General features: G+C 36.7%; 2 protein-coding genes across 2 annotated transcripts in view; one reads left to right on the forward strand and one right to left on the reverse strand.

Annotated features, from left to right (window-relative positions):
• LOC102802113 (uncharacterized) overlaps positions 1–7,372 on the reverse strand; it is a 36,660-nt gene extending 29,288 nt beyond the window's left edge. The window contains exons 1-2 of the mRNA XM_006819943.3: positions 7,007–7,372; positions 6,208–6,283 (exon numbers count right to left, since the gene is read on the reverse strand). Coding sequence (XP_006820006.1) covers positions 6,208–6,283; positions 7,007–7,293 — 363 coding nt within the window. The 5' untranslated portion in view covers positions 7,294–7,372. The remainder of the gene's footprint in view (positions 1–6,207; positions 6,284–7,006) is intronic.
• Positions 7,373–8,967: 1,595 nt separating this feature from the next.
• On the forward strand, positions 8,968–15,817 carry LOC102802793 (leucine-rich repeat-containing protein 75A-like). The gene is made up of 3 exons (XM_006819950.1): positions 8,968–9,165; positions 9,688–9,910; positions 15,381–15,817. Exons 1-3 carry the CDS (start codon positions 8,968–8,970, stop codon positions 15,815–15,817), a joined length of 858 nt encoding a protein of 285 aa, XP_006820013.1.
• Positions 15,818–25,533: the final 9,716 nt, after the last annotated feature.

Here is a 25,533-nt window from a genome sequence, read left to right on the forward strand (position 1 = left end):
ACCATATAACCTAATGTGTATTGCTAGGAAACCATATAACCTAATGTGTATTGCTAGGAAACCATATGGTCTAAAGTGCATTGCTAGGAAACCATAAAACCTAATGTGTATTGCTAGGAAACCATATAACCTAATGTGTATTGCTAGGAAACCATATAACCTAATGTGTATTGCTAGGAAACCATATGGTCTAAAGTGCATTGCTAGGAAACCATAAAACCTAATGTGTATTGCTAGGAAACCATACAACCTAATGTGTATTGCTAGGAAACCTTATAACATAATGTGTAATGCTAGGAAACCATATGGTCTAATGTGTATTGCTAGGAAACCATATAACCTAATGTGTATTGCTAGGAAACCATATAACCTAATGTGTATTGCTAGGAAGCCATATGGTCTAAAGTGTATTGCTAGGAAACCATATAACCTAATGTGTATTGCTAGGAAACCATATAACTTAATGTGTATTGCTAGGAAACCATATAATCTAATGTGCATTGCTAGGACACCATATGGTCTAAAGTGTATTGCTAGGACACCATATAACCTAATGTGTATTTCTAGGAAACCATATGATCAAATGTGTAATTCTCGGAAACCATATGATCAAATGTGTATTGCTAGGAAACCATATAAACTAATGTGCATTGCTAGGAAACCATATGATCAAATGTGTATTGCTAGGAAACGCTATAACCTAATGTGTATTGCTAGGAAACCAAATGATCAAATGTGTATTGCTAGGAAACCATATAACCTAATGTGCATTGCTAGGACACCATATGGTCTAAAGTGTATTGCTAAGACACCATATAACCTAATGTGTATTGCTAGGAAACCATATAACCTAATGTGTATAGCTAGGAAACCATATGATCAAATGTGTATTGCTAGGAAACCATATAACCTAATGTGTATTTCTAGGAAACCATATGATCAAATGTGTAATTCTTGGAAACCATATGATCAAATGTGTATTGCTAGGAAACCATATAACCTAATGTGCATTGCTAGGAAACCATATGATCAAATGTGTATTGCTAGGAAACGCTATAACCTAATATGTATTGCTAGGACACCATATAACCTAATGTGTATTGCTAGGAAACCATAAAACCTAATGTGTATTGCTAGGAAACCATATAATCTAATGTGTATTGCTAGGAAACCATATAACCTAATGTGTATTGCTAGGAAGCCATATGGTCTAAAGTGTATTGCTAGGAAACCATATAACCTAATGTGTATTGCTAGTAAACCATATGATCAAATGTGTATTGCTAGGAAACCATATAATCTAATGTGCATTGCTAGGACACCATATGGTCTAAAGTGTATTGCTAGGACACCATATAACCTAATGTGTATTTCTAGGAAACCATATGATCAAATGTGTAATTCTCGGAAACCATATGATCAAATGTGTATTGCTAGGAAACCATATAACCTAATGTGCATTGCTAGGAAACCATATGATCAAATGTGTATTGCTAGGAAACGCTATAACCTAATGTGTATTGCTAGGAAACCAAATGATCAAATGTGTATTGCTAGGAAACCATATAACCTAATGTGCATTGCTAGGACACCATATGGTCTAAAGTGTATTGCTAGGACACCATATAACCTAATGTGTATTGCTAGGAAACCATATAACCTAATGTGTATTGCTAGGAAACCATATGATCAAATGTGTATTGCTAGGAAACCATATAACCTAATGTGTATTTCTAGGAAACCATATGATCAAATGTGTAATTCTTGGAAACCATATGATCAAATGTGTATTGCTAGGAAACCATATAACCTAATGTGCATTGCTAGGAAACCATATGATCAAATGTGTAGTGCTAGGAAACGCTATAACCTAATATGTATTGCTAGGACACCATATGGTCTAAAGTGTATTGCTAGGAAACTATATGATCAAATGTGTATTGCTAGGAAACCATATGATCAAATGTGTATTGCTCGGAAACCATATAACCTAATGTGTATTGCTAGGAAACCATATAACCTAATGTGTATTGCTAGGAAACCATATAACCTAATGTGTATTGCTAGGAAACCATATGATCAAATGTGTATTGCTAGGAAACCATATGATCAAATGTGTATTGCTCGGAAACCATATAACCTAATGTGTATTGCTAGGAAACCATATAACCTAATGTGTATTGCTAGGAAACCATATGATCAAATGTGTATTGCTAGGAAACCATATGATCAAATGTGTATTGCTAGGAAACGCTATAACCTAATGTGTATTGCTAGGAAAGCATAAAACCTAATGTGTATTGCTAGGAAACCATAAAACCTAATGTGTATTGCTAGGAAACCATATAACCTAATGTGTATTGCTAGGAAACCATATAACCTAATGTGTATTGCTAGGAAACCACATATATATAAACCTAATGTGTAATGCTAAGAAACCATATAGTCTAATGTGCATTGCTAGGACACCATATGGTCTAAAGTGTATTGCTAGGACACCATATAACCTAATGTGTATTTCTAGGAAACCATATGATCAAATGTGTATTTCTTGGAAACCATATAACCTAATGTGTAATGCTAGGAAACCATATAACCTAATGTGTATTGCTAGGAAACCATAAAACCTAATGTGTATTGCTAGGAAACCATATAACCTAATGTGTATTGCTAGGAAACCATATAACCTAATGTGTATTGCTAGGAAACCATATATATATAAACCTAATGTGTAATGCTAAGAAACCATATAGTCTAATGTGCATTGCTAGGACACCATATGGTCTAAAGTGTATTGCTAGGACACCATATAACCTAATGTGTATTTCTAGGAAACCATATGATCAAATGTGTATTTCTTGGAAACCATAAGATCAAATGTGTATTGCTAGGAAACGCTATAACCTAATGTGTATTGCTAGGAAACCAAATGATCAAATGTGTATTGCTAGGAAACCATAAAACCTAATGTGCATTGCTAGGACACCATATGGTCTAAAGTGTATTGCTAGGACACCATATAACCTAATGTGTATTGCTAGGAAACCATATAACCTAATGTGTATTTCTTGGAACCCATAACCTAATGTGCATTGCTAGGAAACCATATGATCAAATGTGTATTGCTAGGAAACGCTATAACCTAATGTGTATTGCTAGGAAACCATATAACCTAATGTGTATTGCTAGGACACCATATAACCTAATGTGTAATGCTAGGACACCATATGGTCTAAAGTGTATTGCTAGGACACCATATAACCTAATGTGTATTGCTAGGACACCATATGATCTAATGTGCATTGCTAGGACACCATATGGTCTAAAGTGTATTGCTAGGACACCATATAACCTAATGTGTATTGCTAGGAAACCATATAACCTAATGTGTATTTCTTGGAACCCATAACCTAATGTGCATTGCTAGGAAACCATATGATCAAATGTGTATTGCTAGGAAACGCTATAACCTAATGTGTATTGCTAGGAAACCATATAACCTAATGTGTATTGCTAGGAAACCATATAACCTAATGTGTAATGCTAGGAAACCATATAACCTAATGTGTATTGCTAGGAAACCATATGGTCTAAAGTGCATTGCTAGGAAACCATATAACCTAATGTGTATTGCTAGGAAACCATATAACCTAATGTGTATTTCTTGGAACCCATAACCTAATGTGCATTGCTAGGAAACCATATGATCAAATGTGTATTGCTAGGAAACGCTATAACCTAATGTGTATTGCTAGGAAACCATATAACCTAATGTGTATTGCTAGGAAACCATATAACCTAATGTGTAATGCTAGGAAACCATATAACCTAATGTGTATTGCTAGGAAACCATATGGTCTAAAGTGCATTGCTAGGAAACCATATAACCTAATGTGCATTGCTAGGACACCATATGATCAAATGTGTATTGCTAGGAAACCATATAACCTAATGTGTATTGCTAGGAAACCATATAACCTAATGTGTATTGCTAGGAAACCATATGATCAAATGTGTATTGCTAGGAAACCATATAACCTAATGTGTATTTCTTGGAAACAATATGATCAAATGTGTAATTCTCGGAAACCATATGATCAAATGTGTATTGTTAGGAAACCATATAACCTAATGTGCATTGCTAGGAAACCATATGATCAAATGTGTATTGCTAGGAAACGCTATAACCTAATGTGTATTGCTAGGAAACCATATAACCTAATGTGTATTGCTAGGAAACCATATGGTCTAAAGTGCATTGCTAGGAAACCATATAACCTAATGTGTATTGCTAGGAAACCATATAACCTAATGTGCATTGCTAGGGCACCATATGATCAAATGTGTATTGCTAGGAAACCATATAACCTAATGTGTATTGCTAGGAAACCATATGATCAAATGTGTATTGCTAGGAAACGCTATAACCTAATGTGTATTGCTAGGAAACCATATAACCTAATGTGTATTGCTAGGAAACCATATGGTCTAAAGTGCATTTGCTAGGAAACCATATAACCTAATGTGTATTGCTAGGAAACCATATAACCTAATGTGCATTGCTAGGACACCATATGATCAAATGTGTATTGCTAGGAAACCATATAACCTAATGTGTATTGCTAGGAAACCATATAACCTAATGTGTATTGCTAGGAAACCATATGATCAAATGTGTATTGCTAGGAAACCATATGGTCTAAAGCATATTGCCAGGAAACCATATAACCTAATGTGTATTGCTAGGAAACCATATGATTAAATGTGTATTGCTAGGAAACCATATGGTCTAAAGTGTATTGCTAGGAAACCATATACCCTAATGTGTATTGCTAGGAAACCATATAACCTAATGTGTATTGCTAGGAAACCATATAACCTAATGTGTATTGCTAGGAAACCATATAACCTAATGTGTATTGCTAGGAAACCATATGGTCTAAAGTGTATTGCTAGAAAACCATATAACCTAATGTGTATTGCTAAGAAACCATATGACCTAATGTGTATTGCTAGGAAACCATATGATCAAATGTGTATTGCTAGGAAACCATATGGTCTAAAGCATATTGCCAGGAAACCATATAACCTAATGTGTATTGCTAGGAAACCATATGATTAAATGTGTATTGCTAGGAAACCATATGGTCTAAAGTGTATTGCCAGGAAACCATATACCCTAATGTGTATTGCTAGGACACCATATAACCTAATGTGTATTGCTAGGAAACCATATAACCTAAAGTGTATTGCTAGGAAACCATATACCCTAAAGTGTATTGCTAGGAAACCATATACCCTAATGTGTATTGCTAGGAAACCATATAACCTAATGTGTATTGCTAGGAAACCATATACCCTAAAGTGTATTGCTAGGACACCATATAACCTAAAGTGTATTGCTAGGAAACCATATACCCTAAAGTGTATTGCTAGGAAACCATATACCCTAATGTGTATTGCTAGGAAACCATATAACCTAATGTGTATTGCTAGGAAACCATATAACCTAATGTGTATTACTAGGAAACCATATAACCTAATGTGTATTGCTAGGAAACCATATACCCTAAAGTGTATTGCTAGGAAACCATATACCCTAATGTGTATTGCTAGGAAACCATATGACCTAATGTGTATTGCTAGGAAACCATATAACCTAATGTGTATTGCTAGGAAACCATATAACCTAATGTGTATTACTAGGAAACCATATAACCTAATGTGTATTGCTAGGAAACCATATAACCTAATGTGTATTGCTAGGAAACCATATAACCTAATGTGTATTGCTAGGAAACCAAATAACCTAATGTGGATTGCTAGGATACCATGTGGTCCAACAGGTATTGCTAGGATATCACAAAGCAATCCAGTGGGAACTAATATATATATTTTTAGATTAAACGAATCATCTAGTTTGTACATTTTATGTGAAATGGATTTGCCTGAGTGAAAATTAACACAAATTTATGAAACTAATGCAAGTTAACAATTATAAATTATTTTCTACAGACAAACAATCAGTTAATATTCTTGAATATTTCACTCAATCAAGAAATCCCAAACACAACAGAAATGTTATCACAAAATCCATGATTAATAAATACTTAATAAAATGAATTATTTAGGCTATAAATATAACCCACAATATACAATTTTCATAGTGTCCATAAAGTTAGTCATTGTCATGATGAACAGACCTACCTCATTTATCATATAGCATGGCAAAGAAAAAAGGAATTCTTTGATTGTGTTTCCAACTCGAAAACCTTTAATTAGACTGCAAAAATAAAAGTTTGTTGGACATTGGCATACATATGGTATACACTATTTATAAACATAAATATTTATAAAATCAAACAACATTTACACAACATCATCCAATCACCAAACACTTCATTTTGAACAAGTGGGTGATCACAGTTGCTATGTCACATGACATTCATGCAAATTATGGGCACAGACAATGTTGATTGAATTTGAATGAAATGAATTTACATTTTTTATAAATATGTTTATAAAATAAGGTACAACTTTCTGCATTTCACTGTATGAGAACATGTACAAACTTCTTTTAACTATCCATGAGTACTTCATTAAGTAAGATAACAAGACGATTATTTTGATTGGATTTGAATCAGCCGGATTTCAAATGAAAATGGTTGGATTTATAAATTCTTAAATATCAATATAAATTATGTTTATAAAGTATAAACATGTCTTACTTATGGCAGTGTTCCCGAACTTGATAACAGTATCATCTCATAATTATGAACAAAATGATTTGAAAGAAACTTGAGGGGTCATTTGAGTAAATATTTTATAAATGTTATATTAATTTACATAAAAGCAAAGCATGCCTTCATAAAACAAAGTGTAGTCCAAATCTCTGAGCACTGCCCCCCCCCCCCCCCCCCCAGAATTTCAAATGAATTAGCCATACAATCTTAAGCCATACACTGCCTCGTGTAACCCCGGCGGTGTAGCATAGCTTGAAACTTACCACGACCGACCATTTCCAAGAACTTTGGATACAACAAGTTTTCCATCAACAAACAGCCTGAAGAGTCGGTCTGGTGCAAAGTCGGCAGACGTGATTTCAACCTGATACGGTGTGACTGGCCATTGTTGAACTTCCAATTCATTATGCACTTCTTCAACTGTCTGGGTCATGTAGGAAGACGATGTGAATAAATCGCTTTCTACGTACGCCTGCCCATCTTTGGTGTATTCGGGGATCGCATCCCCTTCGACGAGAACATGAAATTTAAAATAGTCGTTTGAAGGCATTGTTAAATTCCAAGGGTCAACCAACTTCCCATCACCCCAGAATAGAAAGCGTGAAGCGTGAACTGTGACCTCGAATCACTGTGGATGAGAAGCTACTTCACGGCTAAATAACTGGATGTATAAAAGAGCCAAAACTAAATATGTCCCCTATTTGCGCGTTTCATGGCACGAGAATGGAGTTCAAATGTTAATAAATGAATGCAGGTAGTGAGACAATATGTCCTTAACGATATGCAGTACTTCAAATATATTTAAATATATCGTTCCAGAACGGTAATGAACATATATTAAAATGCGCGCAGTGATATTTGCAAGCAGAAAATCGAAAACAGTCTTGCTCTCTCTTGCACGCTTGCTCGTGGTAGTCCCTGTGGCACTATCTTTAACATTTGAAAAGTTGATATGTATGCGAAAAGTATTGTATACGACGAACTCAATAAAATTTTAAGATTTTCACCATTTACTTTTGGTTTATTATTCTTTTAACAAGGAAACGAGACGGGTTAAATGGAATTCTGTATCCGCCGTGGTTGAAGATTCGGTAAAAATAAAAGTGGATTGCGTCTCCAATAAATAATGATAATATACATGTATTTGTAATATCAATATTATGAATAAATACATAATAATCTAGGATGACAACAACAATAACATAATGTTTTTTTGTTTTGCGATGAGTCTTTCCGTAACTTTTTTAACGATTTTCTAATGTTAAATCATCTATTTGTCAGATTTGTGATGCGCCATATCAACACGAAACATTTTGAGAGTCAATAAAAACAATATATTTATTATAAGAAGCAATTATACTAGCATTGAAACTGAATCTTTACAATTCACAATTTTCTCAAAAACTATGTTGACGCGAGCTGGTTTTCCTTGTCGTAAGCAAATTGGAACGGACAGAATAATGTTAGGAGCTGCTAATCCCAAAACAAATTTTGAAAACGGTGAAAAAAGACCAAGTACATGTATATTATAATCAAACATTCTAGCATATATAAATTATAATGTAATGTAAACAAAATGCTAAGACGTATTAACCTAAGACTATACTGCAAATGTATTAATTATTCATAGGGTTTTAATTACCTAATTTTGATGATAGGTGAAATCAACTAAGTTAAATTCACATGAACAGTCAAAATAACAATAAAACTCATTGTTTCCCTTCCAAGTGAAATTGCCCAAAGCATCGATAAAGTGAAATAAAATGGTTTTACTAACTGCAAAAATGTGCGAACTAATATTGTTAATATCAATATTTAGTAATATTATTTAGTACTATAGACGTTGCCTAATATGGTAGAAAATGTATTTCCTTAGAAAATTCGGGAACGCCTTCGCGGCGTCGCATGGCCGCAGCTGGCGTACAAGTGATGATAAAATAAATACGATATTTACTCTATAGTGGGCGCCATCATGAATACGGCTTGAAACTAAATAAGATGGCGGTACCCATGTAGTAAATATGGGTAAATCAATCGCATTTATTACCATTTGTACGCCAGCTGACTGTGCATAGCCGCTCCCGACATGCAGCGCGTCCAAACGTAGGTCAGTACAGCCGACGTTCCAAAGCGCCAATGACTCGTCATGTAACCAATAGCAACAATGAAACAATAATAAAAGAATGTTTGATTACAGACGTTAGCGTTGAACTTTTTAGGAAACATGATTCACTATGGCTTTTTTAAGAAATTATTCAAATCTTCAAACTCAACAACAGTTAAAGAAATTTCCATCAATAGAAAGTCAAAATGGAATCAATATCCACATCGGAGACGCGTGACCCTGGTTAACAAGATTCGTGAGTCAGTCTTTGAAGACGAGCACCTGGAAACACGCTCAATTCTAAAACAACTAAGAATGGTAAGGTTGGTATATTTTTTAATGTTTATATCCCATATTATCGTGGGAGGACAATGAATGGAGAAGTTGATTTAACAACGCTGTACAAATCAGAATAATTCGTTCATCGAGTAAGTCACAAAATGCAAACATAAATGATACTCATCTTGTGACTTCCCATAGTATAATGTACCAGGTCTAAATTTAAACATGATAATCGTATGTTATTGTTGATTTATTTGAGTATGTCAAACAAACCATGCGTAATTTTTGAAGCATATAATCTTTAATATAAATTGAATACCAAATCTACAAAGTTTGTGACAACAGACCACATGGATAGGATATAGATGAATGAGACACATTTTGGTTTCGAAAACTTTAAAGATGTAATACATACAAACAAAACACTATTTTAGAAGTGAAATTTAAGTATTGCGGTTCCCTCAGTCTCAACGAGATATCAGCGGTCATTTACGAATAAGTTATACCTCGTGAAACGCCTATTACAGATAACCGACAATTCGACATGTTTTCTCATAGGATATTGGGATGGATAATGGACACGAGTACGTGACCAGTGACCAACCAGGGTATAGATTTGTCATTGATCCTGAGACCACAGAGTTAATTGTCCAGTTAACCAACATATTACAACCAACTCACGACTCTGATTGGAAAATCGATGTAGCAAGACATTGTGACCAATTGGTGGCACACCTTAGTCCCGCAACATCAAAATCTCGCGCGATTTTAAATTCAAAAGGTAAAGCAAATTTATGTTATCCGAGTTTATTCCTATTATCAGTTCCATTTTCTTCTGCCGTGCGTGCTCATCATTGTATAATAATATGATTCCAACTGCAATAATGCTAGTTAATAGCATGCCTCACACATAATATTGCTAGTTAGTACCATGCCTCACACATAATATTGCTAGTTAGTACCATGCCTCACACATAATATTGCTAGTTAGTACCGTGCCTCACATATAATATTGCTAGTTAGTACCATGCTTCACACACAATGTTGCTAGTTAGTAGCATGCCTCACACATAATATTGCTAGTTAGTAGCATGCCACATAATAATATTGCTAGTTAGTAGCATGCTCCACACATAATGTTGCTAGTTATTGCTAGTTAGTACCATGCCTCACACATAATATTGCTAGTTAGTACCATGCCTCACACATAATATTGCTAGTTAGTACCATGCCTCACATATAATATTGCTAGTTAGTACCATGCTTCACACACAATGTTGCTAGTTAGTAGCATGCCTCACACATAACATTGCTAGTTAGTAGCATGCCACATACATAATATTGCTAGTTAGTAGCATGCTCCACACATAATGTTGCTAGTTAGTACCATGCCTCACACATAATATTGCTAGTTAGTACCATGACTCACATATAATATTGCTAGTTAGTACCATGCTTCACACACAATGTTGCTAGTTAGTAGCATGCCCCACACATAATATTGCTAGTTAGTAGCATGCCACATACATAATATTGCTAGTTAGTAGCATGCTCCACACATAATGTTGCTAGTTAGTACCGTAGCATGCCACACACATACTATTGCTAGTTAGTAGCATGCCACACACATAATATTGCTAGTTAGTACCATGCCTCACACATAATATTGCTAGTTAGTACCATGCCTCACACATAATATTGTTAGTTAGTACCAAGCCTCACACATAATATTGCTAGTTAGTACCATGACTCACACATAATATTGCTAGTTAGTACCATGCCTCACACATAATATTGCTAGTTAGTAGCATGCCTCACACATAATATTGCTAGTTAGTACCATGCCTCACACATAATATTGCTAGTTAGTACCATGCCTCACACATAATATTGCTAGTTAGTACCATGCCTCACACATAATATTGCTAGTTAGTACCATGCCTCACACATAATATTGTTAGTTAGTACCATGCCTCACACATAATATTGCTAGTTAGTACCATGCCTCACACACAATATTGCTAGTTAGTACCATGCCTCACACATAATATTGCTAGTTAGTACCATGCCTCACACATAATATTGCTAGTTAGTACCATGCTTCACACATAATATTGCTAGTTAGTACCATGCCTCACACATAATATTGCTAGTTAGTACCATGCCTCACATATAATATTGCTAGTTAGCAGCATGCTTCACACATAATGTTGCTAGTTAGTAGCATGCCTCACACATAATATTGCTAGTTAGTAGCATGCCACACACATAATGTTGCTAGTTAGTAGCATGCTTCACACATAATGTTGCTAGTTAGTACCGTAGCATGCCACACACATAATATTGCTAGTTAGTAGCATGCCTCACACATAATATTGCTAGTTAGTAGCATGCCTCACACATAATATTGCTAGTTAGTACCATGCCTCACACATAATATTGCTAGTTAGTAGCCTGCCACATACATAATATTGCTAGTTAGTAGCATGCTCCACACATAATGTTGCTAGTTAGTACCGTAGCATGCCACACACATACTATTGCTAGTTAGTAGCATGCCACACACATAATATTGCTAGTTAGTACCATGCCTCACACATAATATTGCTAGTTAGTACCATGCCTCACACATAATATTGTTAGTTAGTACCATGCCTCACACATAATATTGCTAGTTAGTACCATGACTCACACATAATATTGCTAGTTAGTACCATGCCTCACACATAATATTGCTAGTTAGTAGCATGCCTCACACATAATATTGCTAGTTAGTACCATGCCTCACACATAATATTGCTAGTTAGTACCATGCCTCACACATAATATTGCTAGTTAGTACCATGCCTCACACATAATATTGCTAGTTAGTAGCATGCCTCACACATAATATTGCTAGTTAGTACCATGCTTCACACATAATATTGCTAGTTAGTACCATGCCTCACACATAATATTGCTAGTTAGTAGCATGTCACACACATAATGTTGCTAGTTAGTAGCATGCTTCACACATAATGTTGCTAGTTAGTAGCATGCCTCACACATCACATTGCTAGTTAGTAGCATGCCACACACACAATATTGCCAGTTAGTAGCCTGCTCCACACATAATGTTGCTAGTTAGTACCGTAGCATGCCACACACATAATATTGCTAGTTAGTAGCATGCCACACACATAATATTGCTAGTTAGTAGCATGCCTCACACATAATATTGCTAGTTAGTAGCATGCCTCATACATAATATTGATAGTTAGTACCATGCCTCACACATAATATTGCTAGTTAGTACCATGCCTCACATATAATATTGCTAGTTAGTACCATGCTTCACACACAATGTTGCTAGTTAGTAGCATGCCTCACACATAATATTGCTAGTTAGTACCATGCCTCACACATAATATTGCTAGTTAGTAGCATGCTCCACACATAATGTTGCTAGTTAGTACCGTAGCATGCCACACACATACTATTGCTAGTTAGTAGCATGCAACACACATAATATTGCTAGTTAGTACCATGCTTCACACATAATATTGCTAGTTAGTACCATGCCTCACACATAATATTGCTAGTTACTAGTATGCTTCACACATCATGTTGCTAGTTAGTAGCATGCCTCACACATCACATTGCTAGTTAGTAGCATGCCACACACACAATATTGCTAGTTAGTACCATGCCTCACACATAATATTGCTAGTTAGTACCATGCCTCACACATAATATTGTTAGTTAGTACCATGCCTCACACATAATATTGCTAGTTAGTACCATGACTCACACATAATATTGCTAGTTAGTACCATGCCTCACACATAATATTGCTAGTTAGTAGCATGCCTCACACATAATATTGCTAGTTAGTACCATGCCTCACACAAAATATTGCTAGTTAGTACCATGCCTCACACATAATATTGCTAGTTAGTACCATGCCTCACACATAATATTGCTAGTTAGTACCATGCCTCACACATGATATTGTTAGTTAGTACCATGCCTCACACATAATATTGCTAGTTAGTACCATGCCTCACACATAATATTGCTAGTTAGTACCATGCCTCACACACAATATTGCTAGTTAGTACCATGCCTCACACATAATATTGCTAGTTCGTACCATGCCTCACACACAATATTGCTAGTTAGTACCATGCCTCACACATAATATTGCTAGTTAGTACCATGCCTCACACATAATATTGCTAGTTAGTACCATGCCTCACATATAATATTGCTAGTTAGTAGCATGCTTCACACATAATGTTGCTAGTTAGTAGCATGCCTCACACACAATATTGCTAGTTAGTAGCATGCCACACACATAATGTTGCTAGTTAGTAGCATGCTTCACACATAATGTTGCTAGTTAGTACCGTAGCATGCCACACACATACTATTGCTAGTTAGTAGCATGCAACACACATAATATTGCTAGTTAGTACCATGCTTCACACATAATATTGCTAGTTAGTACCATGCCACACACATAATATTGCTAGTTAGTGGCATGCTTCACACATAATGTTGCTAGTTAGTAGCATGCCTCACACATCACATTGCTAGTAAGTAGCATGCCACACACACAATATTGCCAGTTAGTAGCATGCTTCACACATAATGTTGCTAGTTAGTACCGTAGCATGCCACACACATACTATTGCTAGTTAGTAGCACGGCACACACATAATATTGCTAGTTAGTACCATGCCTCACACATAATATTGCTAGTTAATACCATGCCTCACACATAATATTGTTAGTTAGTACCATGCCTCACACATAATATTGCTAGTTAGTACCATGACTCACACATAATATTGCTAGTTAGTACCATGCCTCACACATAATATTGCTAGTTAGTAGCATGCCTCACACATAATATTGCTAGTTAGTACCATGCCTCACACATAATATTGCTAGTTAGTACCATGCCTCACACATAATATTGCTAGTTAGTACCATGCCTCACACATAATATTGTTAGTTAGTACCATGCCTCACACATAATATTGCTAGTTAGTACCATGCCTCACACATAATATTGCTAGTTAGTACCATGCCACACACATAATATTGCTAGTTAGTAGCATGCCTCACACATAATAGTGTTAGTTAGTACCATGCCTCACACATAATATTGCTAGTTAGTACCATGCCTCACACATAATATTGGTAGTTAGTACCATGCCTCACATATAATATTGCTAGTTAGTAGCATGCTTCACACATAATGTTGCTAGTTAGTAGCATGCCTCACACATAATATTGCTAGTTAGTAGCATGCCACACACATAATATTGCTAGTTAGTAGCATGTTTCACACATAATGTTGCTAGTTAGTACCGTAGCATGCCACACACATACTATTGCTAGTTAGTAGCATGCCACACACATAATGTTGCTAGTTAGTACCAAGCCTCACACATAATATTGCTAGTTAGTAGCATGCCTCACACATAATATTGCTAGTTAGTACCATGCCTCACACATAATATTGCTAGTTAGTACCATGCCTCACATATAATATTGCTAGTTAGTAGCATGCTTTACACATAATGTTGCTAGTTAGTACCATGCCTCACACATACTATTGCTAGTTAGTAGCATGCCACACACATAATATTGTCAGTTAGTAGCATGCTTCACACATAATGTTGCTAGTTTGTACCGTAGCATGCCACACACATAATATTGCTAGTTAGTAGCATGCCTCACACATAATATTGCCAGTTAGTACCATGCCTCACACATAATATTGCTAGTTAGTACCATGCCTTAGACATGTTGCTAGTTAGTAGCATGTGTTGCTAGTTAGTAGCATGCCACACACATAATTTTCACCTTAAAACTCATGAATGTATTTAAATTTGTGGAGAAACTATCACTAAAATAAGGTTTAGATGAACCTCTGGTTTTCACTTGTATACCAGTTATATGTGTGGCATTCATTCAAGTAGTGCCCCTAGCGATGAAACAGTTACGTGACGTAATGGCGTAGGTGTGGGGATGAGTTTGTGAAATCATGGCATGTGTAATGACGTTCGAATAAATAACTTTATTTGCTTGTGTACTAGTAGTCGTTTATATTTTGAATGTAGAAAACCTCTAAAAACAGGACTTTGATTTATTGGCATTCACTACTTCTATTACTACCACAAAATGTTTTTGTTGTCCCTAGAGGGCGTTGACTACCTGTACTGTAAACTCCTCAGCGTGAACATTTTTTTTCTTCACAGAAACCGACCATACAGAACTAGTCCTTATTAACGTGGCTCTAACCAATAGTGGACACAAACAAGATTTTGAACATTTAAAGGCATTTATCAAAAACAATATTAATTTAAAATACATTGATCTCAGCTACACGGGACTAGAAAGTAGCCACATAAAGGACCTTCTACCGTTGGTGACACAACTCAAATCTCTGAACTACTTGGGGCTTCGCGGAAACCGACTTGACGAGGGAGATGTGAAGACCATGATAGAACTCTTACAAAACAAAGGCACTTTACCACACTTGAGATACATTGATTTAAAAAATAACGAAATGTACACTCTTCCGCAAACGTTTTTGCAACTACTGCGAGAAAGGTGGGCTGACCAATGTGTACTGCCAACGTTAGATGACATAGCGAGTGGAAACGCAGTCGTTGTCGACGAAAGTTTTGAATAAAAAAATATTATCATACAGACCAATGACGTGTTTATTTAGTTTGTATATCAAGTGTTGAATTTAATTAAAAAAAGTTGAATCATTATTATTCAAAAGACTGGGTTAATATAGTGTGTTCTTTGTCTGAAATTGAATTTGTCTTTGACATCAAACAAAAAAGAAACCCCACAGAGTTATTCGCCCAGAACCTCCAAATAAATTTCGCCCCCTAGCGACAAAGCGCTTTGTGACGTCAAAAAACATCACATGCAAAGTCATTCAAATAAAAAACTCCGTCGGTAGGGCGATATTAGCAGTAACAACAGGTGAGGGAGGTATCAACTCAAGGATGGGCATTATTATTAGTAACAACAGGTGGGGGAGGTATCAACAAAGAGGATGGGCAATATTAGCAGAAACAACAGGTGAGAAGTTATCAACTAAAAGGATGGGCAATATTAGCAGTAACAACAGGTGAAGAAGGTATCAACTAAAAGGATGGGCAATATTAGCAGTAACAACAGGTGAAGAAGGTATCAACTAAAAGGATGGGCAATATTAGCAGTAACAACAGGTGAGGGAGGAATCAACTAAAAGGATGGGCAATATTAGCAGTAACAACAGGTGAGGGAGGAATCAACTAAAAGGATGGGCAATATTAGCAGTAACAACAGGTGAGGGAGGAATCAACTGAAAGGATGGGCAATATTAGCAGTAACAACAGGTGAAGAAGGTATCAACTAAAAGGATGGGCAATATTAGCAGTAACAACAGGTGAGGGAGGAATCAACTAAAAGGATGGGCAATATTAGTAGTAACAACAGGTGAAGAAGGTATCAACTAAAAGGATGGGCAATATTAGCAGTAACAACAGGTGAAGAAGGTATCAACTAAAAGGATGGGCAATATTAGCAGTAACAACAGGTGAAGAAGGTATCAACTAAAAGGATGGGCATTATTAGCAGTAACAACAGGTGAAGAAGGTATCAACTAAAAGGATGGGCATTATTAGCAGTAACAACAGGTGAAGAAGGTATCAACTAAAAGGATGGGCATTATTAGCAGTAACAACAGGTGAAGAAGGTATCAACTAAAAGGATGGGCATTATTAGCAGTAACAACAGGTGAAGAAGGTGTCAACTAAAAGGATGGGCATTATTAGCAGTAACAACAGGTGAAGAAGGTGTCAACTAAAAGGATGGGCATTATTAGCAGTAACAACAGGTGAAGAAGGTATCAACTAAAAGGATGGGCATTATTAGCAGTAACAACAGGTGAAGAAGGTATCAACTAAAAGGATGGGCAATATTAGCAGTAACAACAGGTGAAGAAGGTATCAACTAAAACGATGGGCAATATTAGCAGTAACAACAGGTGAAGAAGGTATCAACTAAAAGGATGGGCAATATTAGCAGTAACAACAGGTGAAGAAGGTATCAACTAGAAGGATAGGCAATATTAGCAGTAACAACAGGTGAAGAAGGTATCAACTAAAAGGATGGGCAATATTAGCAGTAACAACAGGTGAAGAAGGTATCAACTAAAAGGATGGGCATTATTAGCAGTAACAACAGGTGAAGAAGGTATCAACTAAAAGGATGGGCATTATTAGCAGTAACAACAGGTGAAGAAGGTATCAACTAAAAGGATGGGCAATATTAGCAGTAACAACAGGTGAGGGAGGAATCAACTAAAAGAATGGGCAATATTAGCAGTAACAACAGGTGAGGGAGGAATCAACTGAAAGGATGGGCAATATTAGCAGTAACAACAGGTGAAGAAGGTATCAACTAAAAGGATGGGCATTATTAGCAGTAACAACAGGTGAGGGAGGAATCAACTAAAAGGATGGGCAATATTAGTAGTAACAACAGGTGAAGAAGGTATCAACTAAAAGGATGGGCAATATTAGCAGTAACAACAGGTGAAGAAGGTATCAACTAAAAGGATGGGCAATATTAGCAGTAACAACAGGTGAAGAAGGTATCAACTAAAAGGATGGGCATTATTAGCAGTAACAACAGGTGAAGAAGGTATCAACTAAAAGGATGGGCATTATTAGCAGTAACAACAGGTGAAGAAGGTATCAACTAAAAGGATGGGCAATATTAGCAGTAACAACAGGTGAAGAAGGTATCAACTAAAAGGATGGGCAATATTAGCAGTAACAACAGGTGAAGAAGGTATCAACTAAAAGGATGGGCAATATTAGCAGTAACAACAGGTGAAGAAGGTATCAACTAAAAGGATAGGCAATATTAGCAGTAACAACAGGTGAAGAAGGTATCAACTAAAAGGATGGGCAATATTAGCAGTAACAACAGGTGAAGAAGGTATCAACTAAAAGGATGGGCATTATTAGCAGTAACAACAGGTGAAGAAGGTATCAACTAAAAGGATGGGCATTATTAGCAGTAACAACAGGTGAAGAAGGTATCAACTAAAAGGATGGGCAATATTAGCAGTAACAACAGGTGAGGGAGGAATCAACTAAAAGAATGGGCAATATTAGCAGTAACAACAGGTGAGGGAGGAATCAACTGAAAGGATGGGCAATATTAGCAGTAACAACAGGTGAAGAAGGTATCAACTAAAAGGATGGGCAATATTAGCAGTAACAACAGGTGAGGGAGGAATCAACTAAAAGGATGGGCAATATTAGTAGTAACAACAGGTGAAGAAGGTATCAACTAAAAGGATGGGCAATATTAGCAGTAACAACAGGTGAAGAAGGTATCAACTAAAAGGATGGGCAATATTAGCAGTAACAACAGGTGAAGAAGGTATCAACTAAAAGGATGGGCATTATTAGCAGTAACAACAGGTGAAGAAGGTATCAACTAAAAGGATGGGCATTATTAGCAGTAACAACAGGTGAAGAAGGTATCAACTAAAAGGATGGGCATTATTAGCAGTAACAACAGGTGAAGAAGGTGTCAACTAAAAGGATGGGCATTATTAGCAGTAACAACAGGTGAAGAAGGTGTCAACTAAAAGGATGGGCATTATTAGCAGTAACAACAGGTGAAGAAGGTGTCAACTAAAAGGATGGGCATTATTAGCAGTAACAACAGGTGAAGAAGGTATCAACTAAAAGGATGGGCATTATTAGCAGTAACAACAGGTGAAGAAGGTATCAACTAAAAGGATGGGCAATATTAGCAGTAACAACAGGTGAAGAAGGTATCAACTAAAAGGATGGGCAATATTAGCAGTAACAACAGGTGAAGAAGGTATCAACTAAAAGGATGGGCATTATTAGCAGTAACAACAGGTGAAGAAGGTATCAACTAAAAGGATGGGCAATATTAGCAATAACAACAGGTGAAGAAGGTATCAACTAAAAGGATGGACAATATTAGCAGTAACAACAGGTGAAGAAGGTATCAACTAAAAGGATGGGCATTATTAGCAGTAACAACAGGTGAGGGAGGTATCAAATGAAAGGATGGGCAATATTAGCAGTAACAACAGGTGAGGGAGGAATCAACTAAAAGGATGGGCAATATTAGCAGTAACAACAGGTGAAGAAGGTATCAACTAAAAGGATGGGCAATATTAGCAGTAACAACAGGTGAGGGAGGAATCAAGTAAAAGGATGGGCAATATTAGCAGTAACAACAGGTGAGGGAGGAATCAACTAAAAGGATGGGCAATATTAGCAGTAACAACAGGTGAGGGAGGAATCAACGATAAGGATGGGCATTATTAGCAGTAACAATAGGTGAAGAAGGTATCAACTAAAAGGATGGGCATTATTAGCAGTAACAACAGGTGAAGAAGTTATCAACTAAAAGGATGGGCAATATTAGCAGTAACAACAGGTGAGGGAGGAATCAACTAAAAGGATGGACAATATTAACAGTAACAACAGGTGAGAAGGTATCAACTAAAAGGATGGGCATTATTAGCAGTAACAACAGGTGAAGAAGGTATCAACTAAAAGGATGGGCATTATTAGCAGTAACAACAGGTGAAGAAGGTATCAACTAAAAGGATGGGCAATATTAGCAGTAACAACAGGTGAAGAAGGTATCAACTAAAAGGATGGGCATTATTAGCAGTAACAACAGGTGAAGAAGGTATCAACTAAAAGGATGGGCAGTATTAGCAGTAACAACAGGTGAAGAAGGTATCAACTAAAAGGATGGGCATTATTAGCAGTAACAATAGGTGAAGAAGGTATCAACTAAAAGGATGGGCATTATTAGCAGTAACAACAGGTGAAGAAGGTATCAACTAAAAGGATGGGCATTATTAGCAGTAACAACAGGTGAAGAAGGTATCAACTAAAAGGATGGGCATTATTAGCAGTAACAACAGGTGAAGAAGGTGTCAACTAAAAGGATGGGCATTATTAGCAGTAACAACAGGTGAAGAAGGTATCAACTAAAAGGATGGGCATTATTAGCAGTAACAACAGGTGAAGAAGGTATCAACTAAAAGGATGGGTAATATTAGCAGTAACAACAGGTGAAGAAGGTATCAACTAAAAGGATGGGCAATATTAGCAGTAACAACAGGTGAAGAAGGTATCAACTAAAAGGATGGGCAATATTAGCAGTAACAACAGGTGAAGAAGGTATCAACTAAAAGGATGGGCAATATTAGCAGTAACAACAGGTGAAGAAGGTATCAACTAAAAGGATGGGCATTATTAGCAGTAACAACAGGTGAAGAAGGTATCAACTAAAAGGATGGGCATTATTAGCAGTAACAACAGGTGAAGAAGGTATCAACTAAAAGGATGGGCATTATTAGCAGTAACAACAGGTGAAGAAGGTATCAACTAAAAGGATGGGTAATATTAGCAGTAACAACAGGTGAAGAAGGTATCAACTGAAAGGATGGGCAATATTAGCAGTAACAACAGGTGAAGAAGGTATCAACTAAAAGGATGGGCATTATTAGCAGTAACAACAGGTGAAGAAGGTATCAACTAAAAGGATGGGCATTATTAGCAGTAACAACAGGTGAAGAAGGTATCAACTAAAAGGATGGGCAATATTAGCAGTAACAACAGGTGAAGAAGGTATCAACTAAAAGGATGGGCAATATTAGCAGTAACAACAGGTGAAGAAGGTATCAACTAAAAGGATGGGCAATATTAGCAGTAACAACAGGTGAAGAAGGTATCAACTAAAAGGATGGGTAATATTAGCAGTAACAACAGGTGAGGGAGGAATCAACTAAAAGGATGGGCAATATTAGTAGTAACAACAGGTGAAGAAGGTATCAACTAAAAGGATGGGCAATATTAGCAGTAACAACAGGTGAAGAAGGTATCAACTAAAAGGATGGGCAATATTAGCAGTAACAACAGGTGAAGAAGGTATCAACTAAAAGGATGGGCATTATTAGCAGTAACAACAGGTGAAGAAGGTATCAACTAAAAGGATGGGCATTATTAGCAGTAACAACAGGTGAAGAAGGTATCAACTAAAAGGATGGGCAATATTAGCAGTAACAACAGGTGAAGAAGGTATCAACTAAAAGGATGGGCAATATTAGCAGTAACAACAGGTGAAGAAGGTATCAACTAAAAGGATGGGCAATATTAGCAGTAACAACAGGTGAAGAAGGTATCAACTAAAAGGATAGGCAATATTAGCAGTAACAACAGGTGAAGAAGGTATCAACTAAAAGGATGGGCAATATTAGCAGTAACAACAGGTGAAGAAGGTATCAACTAAAAGGATGGGCATTATTAGCAGTAACAACAGGTGAAGAAGGTATCAACTAAAAGGATGGGCATTATTAGCAGTAACAACAGGTGAAGAAGGTATCAACTAAAAGGATGGGCAATATTAGCAGTAACAACAGGTGAGGGAGGAATCAACTAAAAGAATGGGCAATATTAGCAGTAACAACAGGTGAGGGAGGAATCAACTGAAAGGATGGGCAATATTAGCAGTAACAACAGGTGAAGAAGGTATCAACTAAAAGGATGGGCAATATTAGCAGTAACAACAGGTGAGGGAGGAATCAACTAAAAGGATGGGCAATATTAGCAGTAACAACAGGTGAAGAAGGTATCAACTAAAAGGATGGGCAATATTAGCAGTAACAACAGGTGAAGAAGGTATCAACTAAAAGGATGGGCATTATTAGCAGTAACAACAGGTGAAGAAGGTATCAACTAAAAGGATGGGCATTATTAGCAGTAACAACAGGTGAAGAAGGTATCAACTAAAAGGATGGGCATTATTAGTAGTAACAACAGGTGAAGAAGGTGTCAACTAAAAGGATGGGCATTATTAGCAGTAACAACAGGTGAAGAAGGTGTCAACTAAAAGGATGGGCATTATTAGCAGTAACAACAGGTGAAGAAGGTGTCAACTAAAAGGATGGGCATTATTAGCAGTAACAACAGGTGAAGAAGGTATCAACTAAAAGGATGGGCATTATTAGCAGTAACAACAGGTGAAGAAGGTATCAACTAAAAGGATGGGCAATATTAGCAGTAACAACAGGTGAAGAAGGTATCAACTAAAAGGATGGGCAATATTAGCAGTAACAACAGGTGAAGAAGGTATCAACTAAAAGGATGGGCATTATTAGCAGTAACAACAGGTGAAGAAGGTATCAACTAAAAGGATGGGCAATATTAGCAATAACAACAGGTGAAGAAGGTATCAACTAAAAGGATGGACAATATTAGCAGTAACAACAGGTGAAGAAGGTATCAACTAAAAGGATGGGCATTATTAGCAGTAACAACAGGTGAGGGAGGTATCAAATGAAAGGATGGGCAATATTAGCAGTAACAACAGGTGAGGGAGGAATCAACTAAAAGGATGGGCAATATTAGCAGTAACAACAGGTGAAGAAGGTATCAACTAAAAGGATGGGCAATATTAGCAGTAACAACAGGTGAGGGAGGAATCAAGTAAAAGGATGGGCAATATTAGCAGTAACAACAGGTGAGGGAGGAATCAACTAAAAGGATGGGCAATATTAGCAGTAACAACAGGTGAGGGAGGAATCAACGATAAGGATGGGCATTATTAGCAGTAACAATAGGTGAAGAAGGTATCAACTAAAAGGATGGGCATTATTAGCAGTAACAACAGGTGAAGAAGTTATCAACTAAAAGGATGGGCAATATTAGCAGTAACAACAGGTGAGGGAGGAATCAACTAAAAGGATGGACAATATTAACAGTAACAACAGGTGAGAAGGTATCAACTAAAAGGATGGGCATTATTAGCAGTAACAACAGGTGAAGAAGGTATCAACTAAAAGGATGGGCATTATTAGCAGTAACAACAGGTGAAGAAGGTATCAACTAAAAGGATGGGCAATATTAGCAGTAACAACAGGTGAAGAAGGTATCAACTAAAAGGATGGGCATTATTAGCAGTAACAACAGGTGAAGAAGGTATCAACTAAAAGGATGGGCAATATTAGCAGTAACAACAGGTGAAGAAGGTATCAACTAAAAGGATGGGCATTATTAGCAGTAACAATAGGTGAAGAAGGTATCAACTAAAAGGATGGGCATTATTAGCAGTAACAACAGGTGAAGAAGGTATCAACTAAAAGGATGGGCATTATTAGCAGTAACAACAGGTGAAGAAGGTATCAACTAAAAGGATGGGCATTATTAGCAGTAACAACAGGTGAAGAAGGTGTCAACTAAAAGGATGGGCATTATTAGCAGTAACAACAGGTGAAGAAGGTATCAACTAAAAGGATGGGCATTATTAGCAGTAACAACAGGTGAAGAAGGTATCAACTAAAAGGATGGGTAATATTAGCAGTAACAACAGGTGAAGAAGGTATCAACTAAAAGGATGGGCAATATTAGCAGTAACAACAGGTGAAGAAGGTATCAACTAAAAGGATGGGCAATATTAGCAGTAACAACAGGTGAAGAAGGTATCAACTAAAAGGATGGGCAATATTAGCAGTAACAACAGGTGAAGAAGGTATCAACTAAAAGGATGGGCATTATTAGCAGTAACAACAGGTGAAGAAGGTATCAACTAAAAGGATGGGCATTATTAGCAGTAACAACAGGTGAAGAAGGTATCAACTAAAAGGATGGGCATTATTAGCAGTAACAACAGGTGAAGAAGGTATCAACTAAAAGGATGGGTAATATTAGCAGTAACAACAGGTGAAGAAGGTATCAACTGAAAGGATGGGCAATATTAGCAGTAACAACAGGTGAAGAAGGTATCAACTAAAAGGATGGGCATTATTAGCAGTAACAACAGGTGAAGAAGGTATCAACTAAAAGGATGGGCATTATTAGCAGTAACAACAGGTGAAGAAGGTATCAACTAAAAGGATGGGCAATATTAGCAGTAACAACAGGTGAAGAAGGTATCAACTAAAAGGATGGGCAATATTAGCAGTAACAACAGGTGAAGAAGGTATCAACTAAAAGGATGGGCAATATTAGCAGTAACAACAGGTGAAGAAGGTATCAACTAAAAGGATGGGTAATATTAGCAGTAACAACAGGTGAAGAAGGTATCAACTAAAAGGATGGGCAATATTAGCAGTAACAACAGGTGAAGAAGGTATCAACTAAAAGGATGGGCATTATTAGCAGTAACAACAGGTGAGGGAGGTATCAAATGAAAGGATGGGCAATATTAGCAGTAACAACAGGTGAGGGAGGAATCAACTAAAAGGATGGGCAATATTAGCAGTAACAACAGGTGAAGAAGGTATCAACTAAAAGGATGGGCAATATTAGCAGTAACAACAGGTGAGGGAGGAATCAAGTAAAAGGATGGGCAATATTAGCAGTAACAACAGGTGAGGGAGGAATCAACTAAAAGGATGGGCAATATTAGCAGTAACAACAGGTGAGGGAGGAATCAACGATAAGGATGGGCATTATTAGCAGTAACAATAGGTGAAGAAGGTATCAACTAAAAGGATGGGCATTATTAGCAGTAACAACAGGTGAAGAAGTTATCAACTAAAAGGATGGGCAATATTAGCAGTAACAACAGGTGAGGGAGGAATCAACTAAAAGGATGGACAATATTAACAGTAACAACAGGTGAGAAGGTATCAACTAAAAGGATGGGCATTATTAGCAGTAACAACAGGTGAAGAAGGCATCAACTAAAAGGATGGGCATTATTAGCAGTAACAACAGGTGAAGAAGGTATCAACTAAAAGGATGGGCAATATTAGCAGTAACAACAGGTGAAGAAGGTATCAACTAAAAGGATGGGCATTATTAGCAGTAACAACAGGTGAAGAAGGTATCAACTAAAAGGATGGGCAATATTAGCAGTAACAACAGGTGAAGAAGGTATCAACTAAAAGGATGGGCATTATTAGCAGTAACAATAGGTGAAGAAGGTATCAACTAAAAGGATGGGCATTATTAGCAGTAACAACAGGTGAAGAAGGTATCAACTAAAAGGATGGGCATTATTAGCAGTAACAACAGGTGAAGAAGGTATCAACTAAAAGGATGGGCATTATTAGCAGTAACAACAGGTGAAGAAGGTGTCAACTAAAAGGATGGGCATTATTAGCAGTAACAACAGGTGAAGAAGGTATCAACTAAAAGGATGGGCATTATTAGCAGTAACAACAGGTGAAGAAGGTATCAACTAAAAGGATGGGTAATATTAGCAGTAACAACAGGTGAAGAAGGTATCAACTAAAAGGATGGGCAATATTAGCAGTAACAACAGGTGAAGAAGGTATCAACTAAAAGGATGGGCAATATTAGCAGTAACAACAGGTGAAGAAGGTATCAA

The sequence above is a fragment of the Saccoglossus kowalevskii genome, chromosome 19 (assembly GCF_978046115.1).
Source record: "Saccoglossus kowalevskii chromosome 19, keSacKowa6.1, whole genome shotgun sequence".
NCBI lineage: Eukaryota > Metazoa > Hemichordata > Enteropneusta > Harrimaniidae > Saccoglossus > Saccoglossus kowalevskii.

Bases quoted from the DNA above. Each gene is read 5' to 3' on its own strand.
- LOC102802793 (XM_006819950.1), top strand. From the start codon at position 8,968: ATGATTCACTATGGCTTTTTTAAGAAATTATTCAAATCTTCAAACTCA. The intron at 9,166-9,687 runs GTAAGGTTGGTA...GTTTTCTCATAG, and splicing joins TTCTAAAACAACTAAGAATG to GATATTGGGATGGATAATGG. The intron at 9,911-15,380 runs GTAAAGCAAATT...TTTTCTTCACAG, and splicing joins CGCGATTTTAAATTCAAAAG to AAACCGACCATACAGAACTA.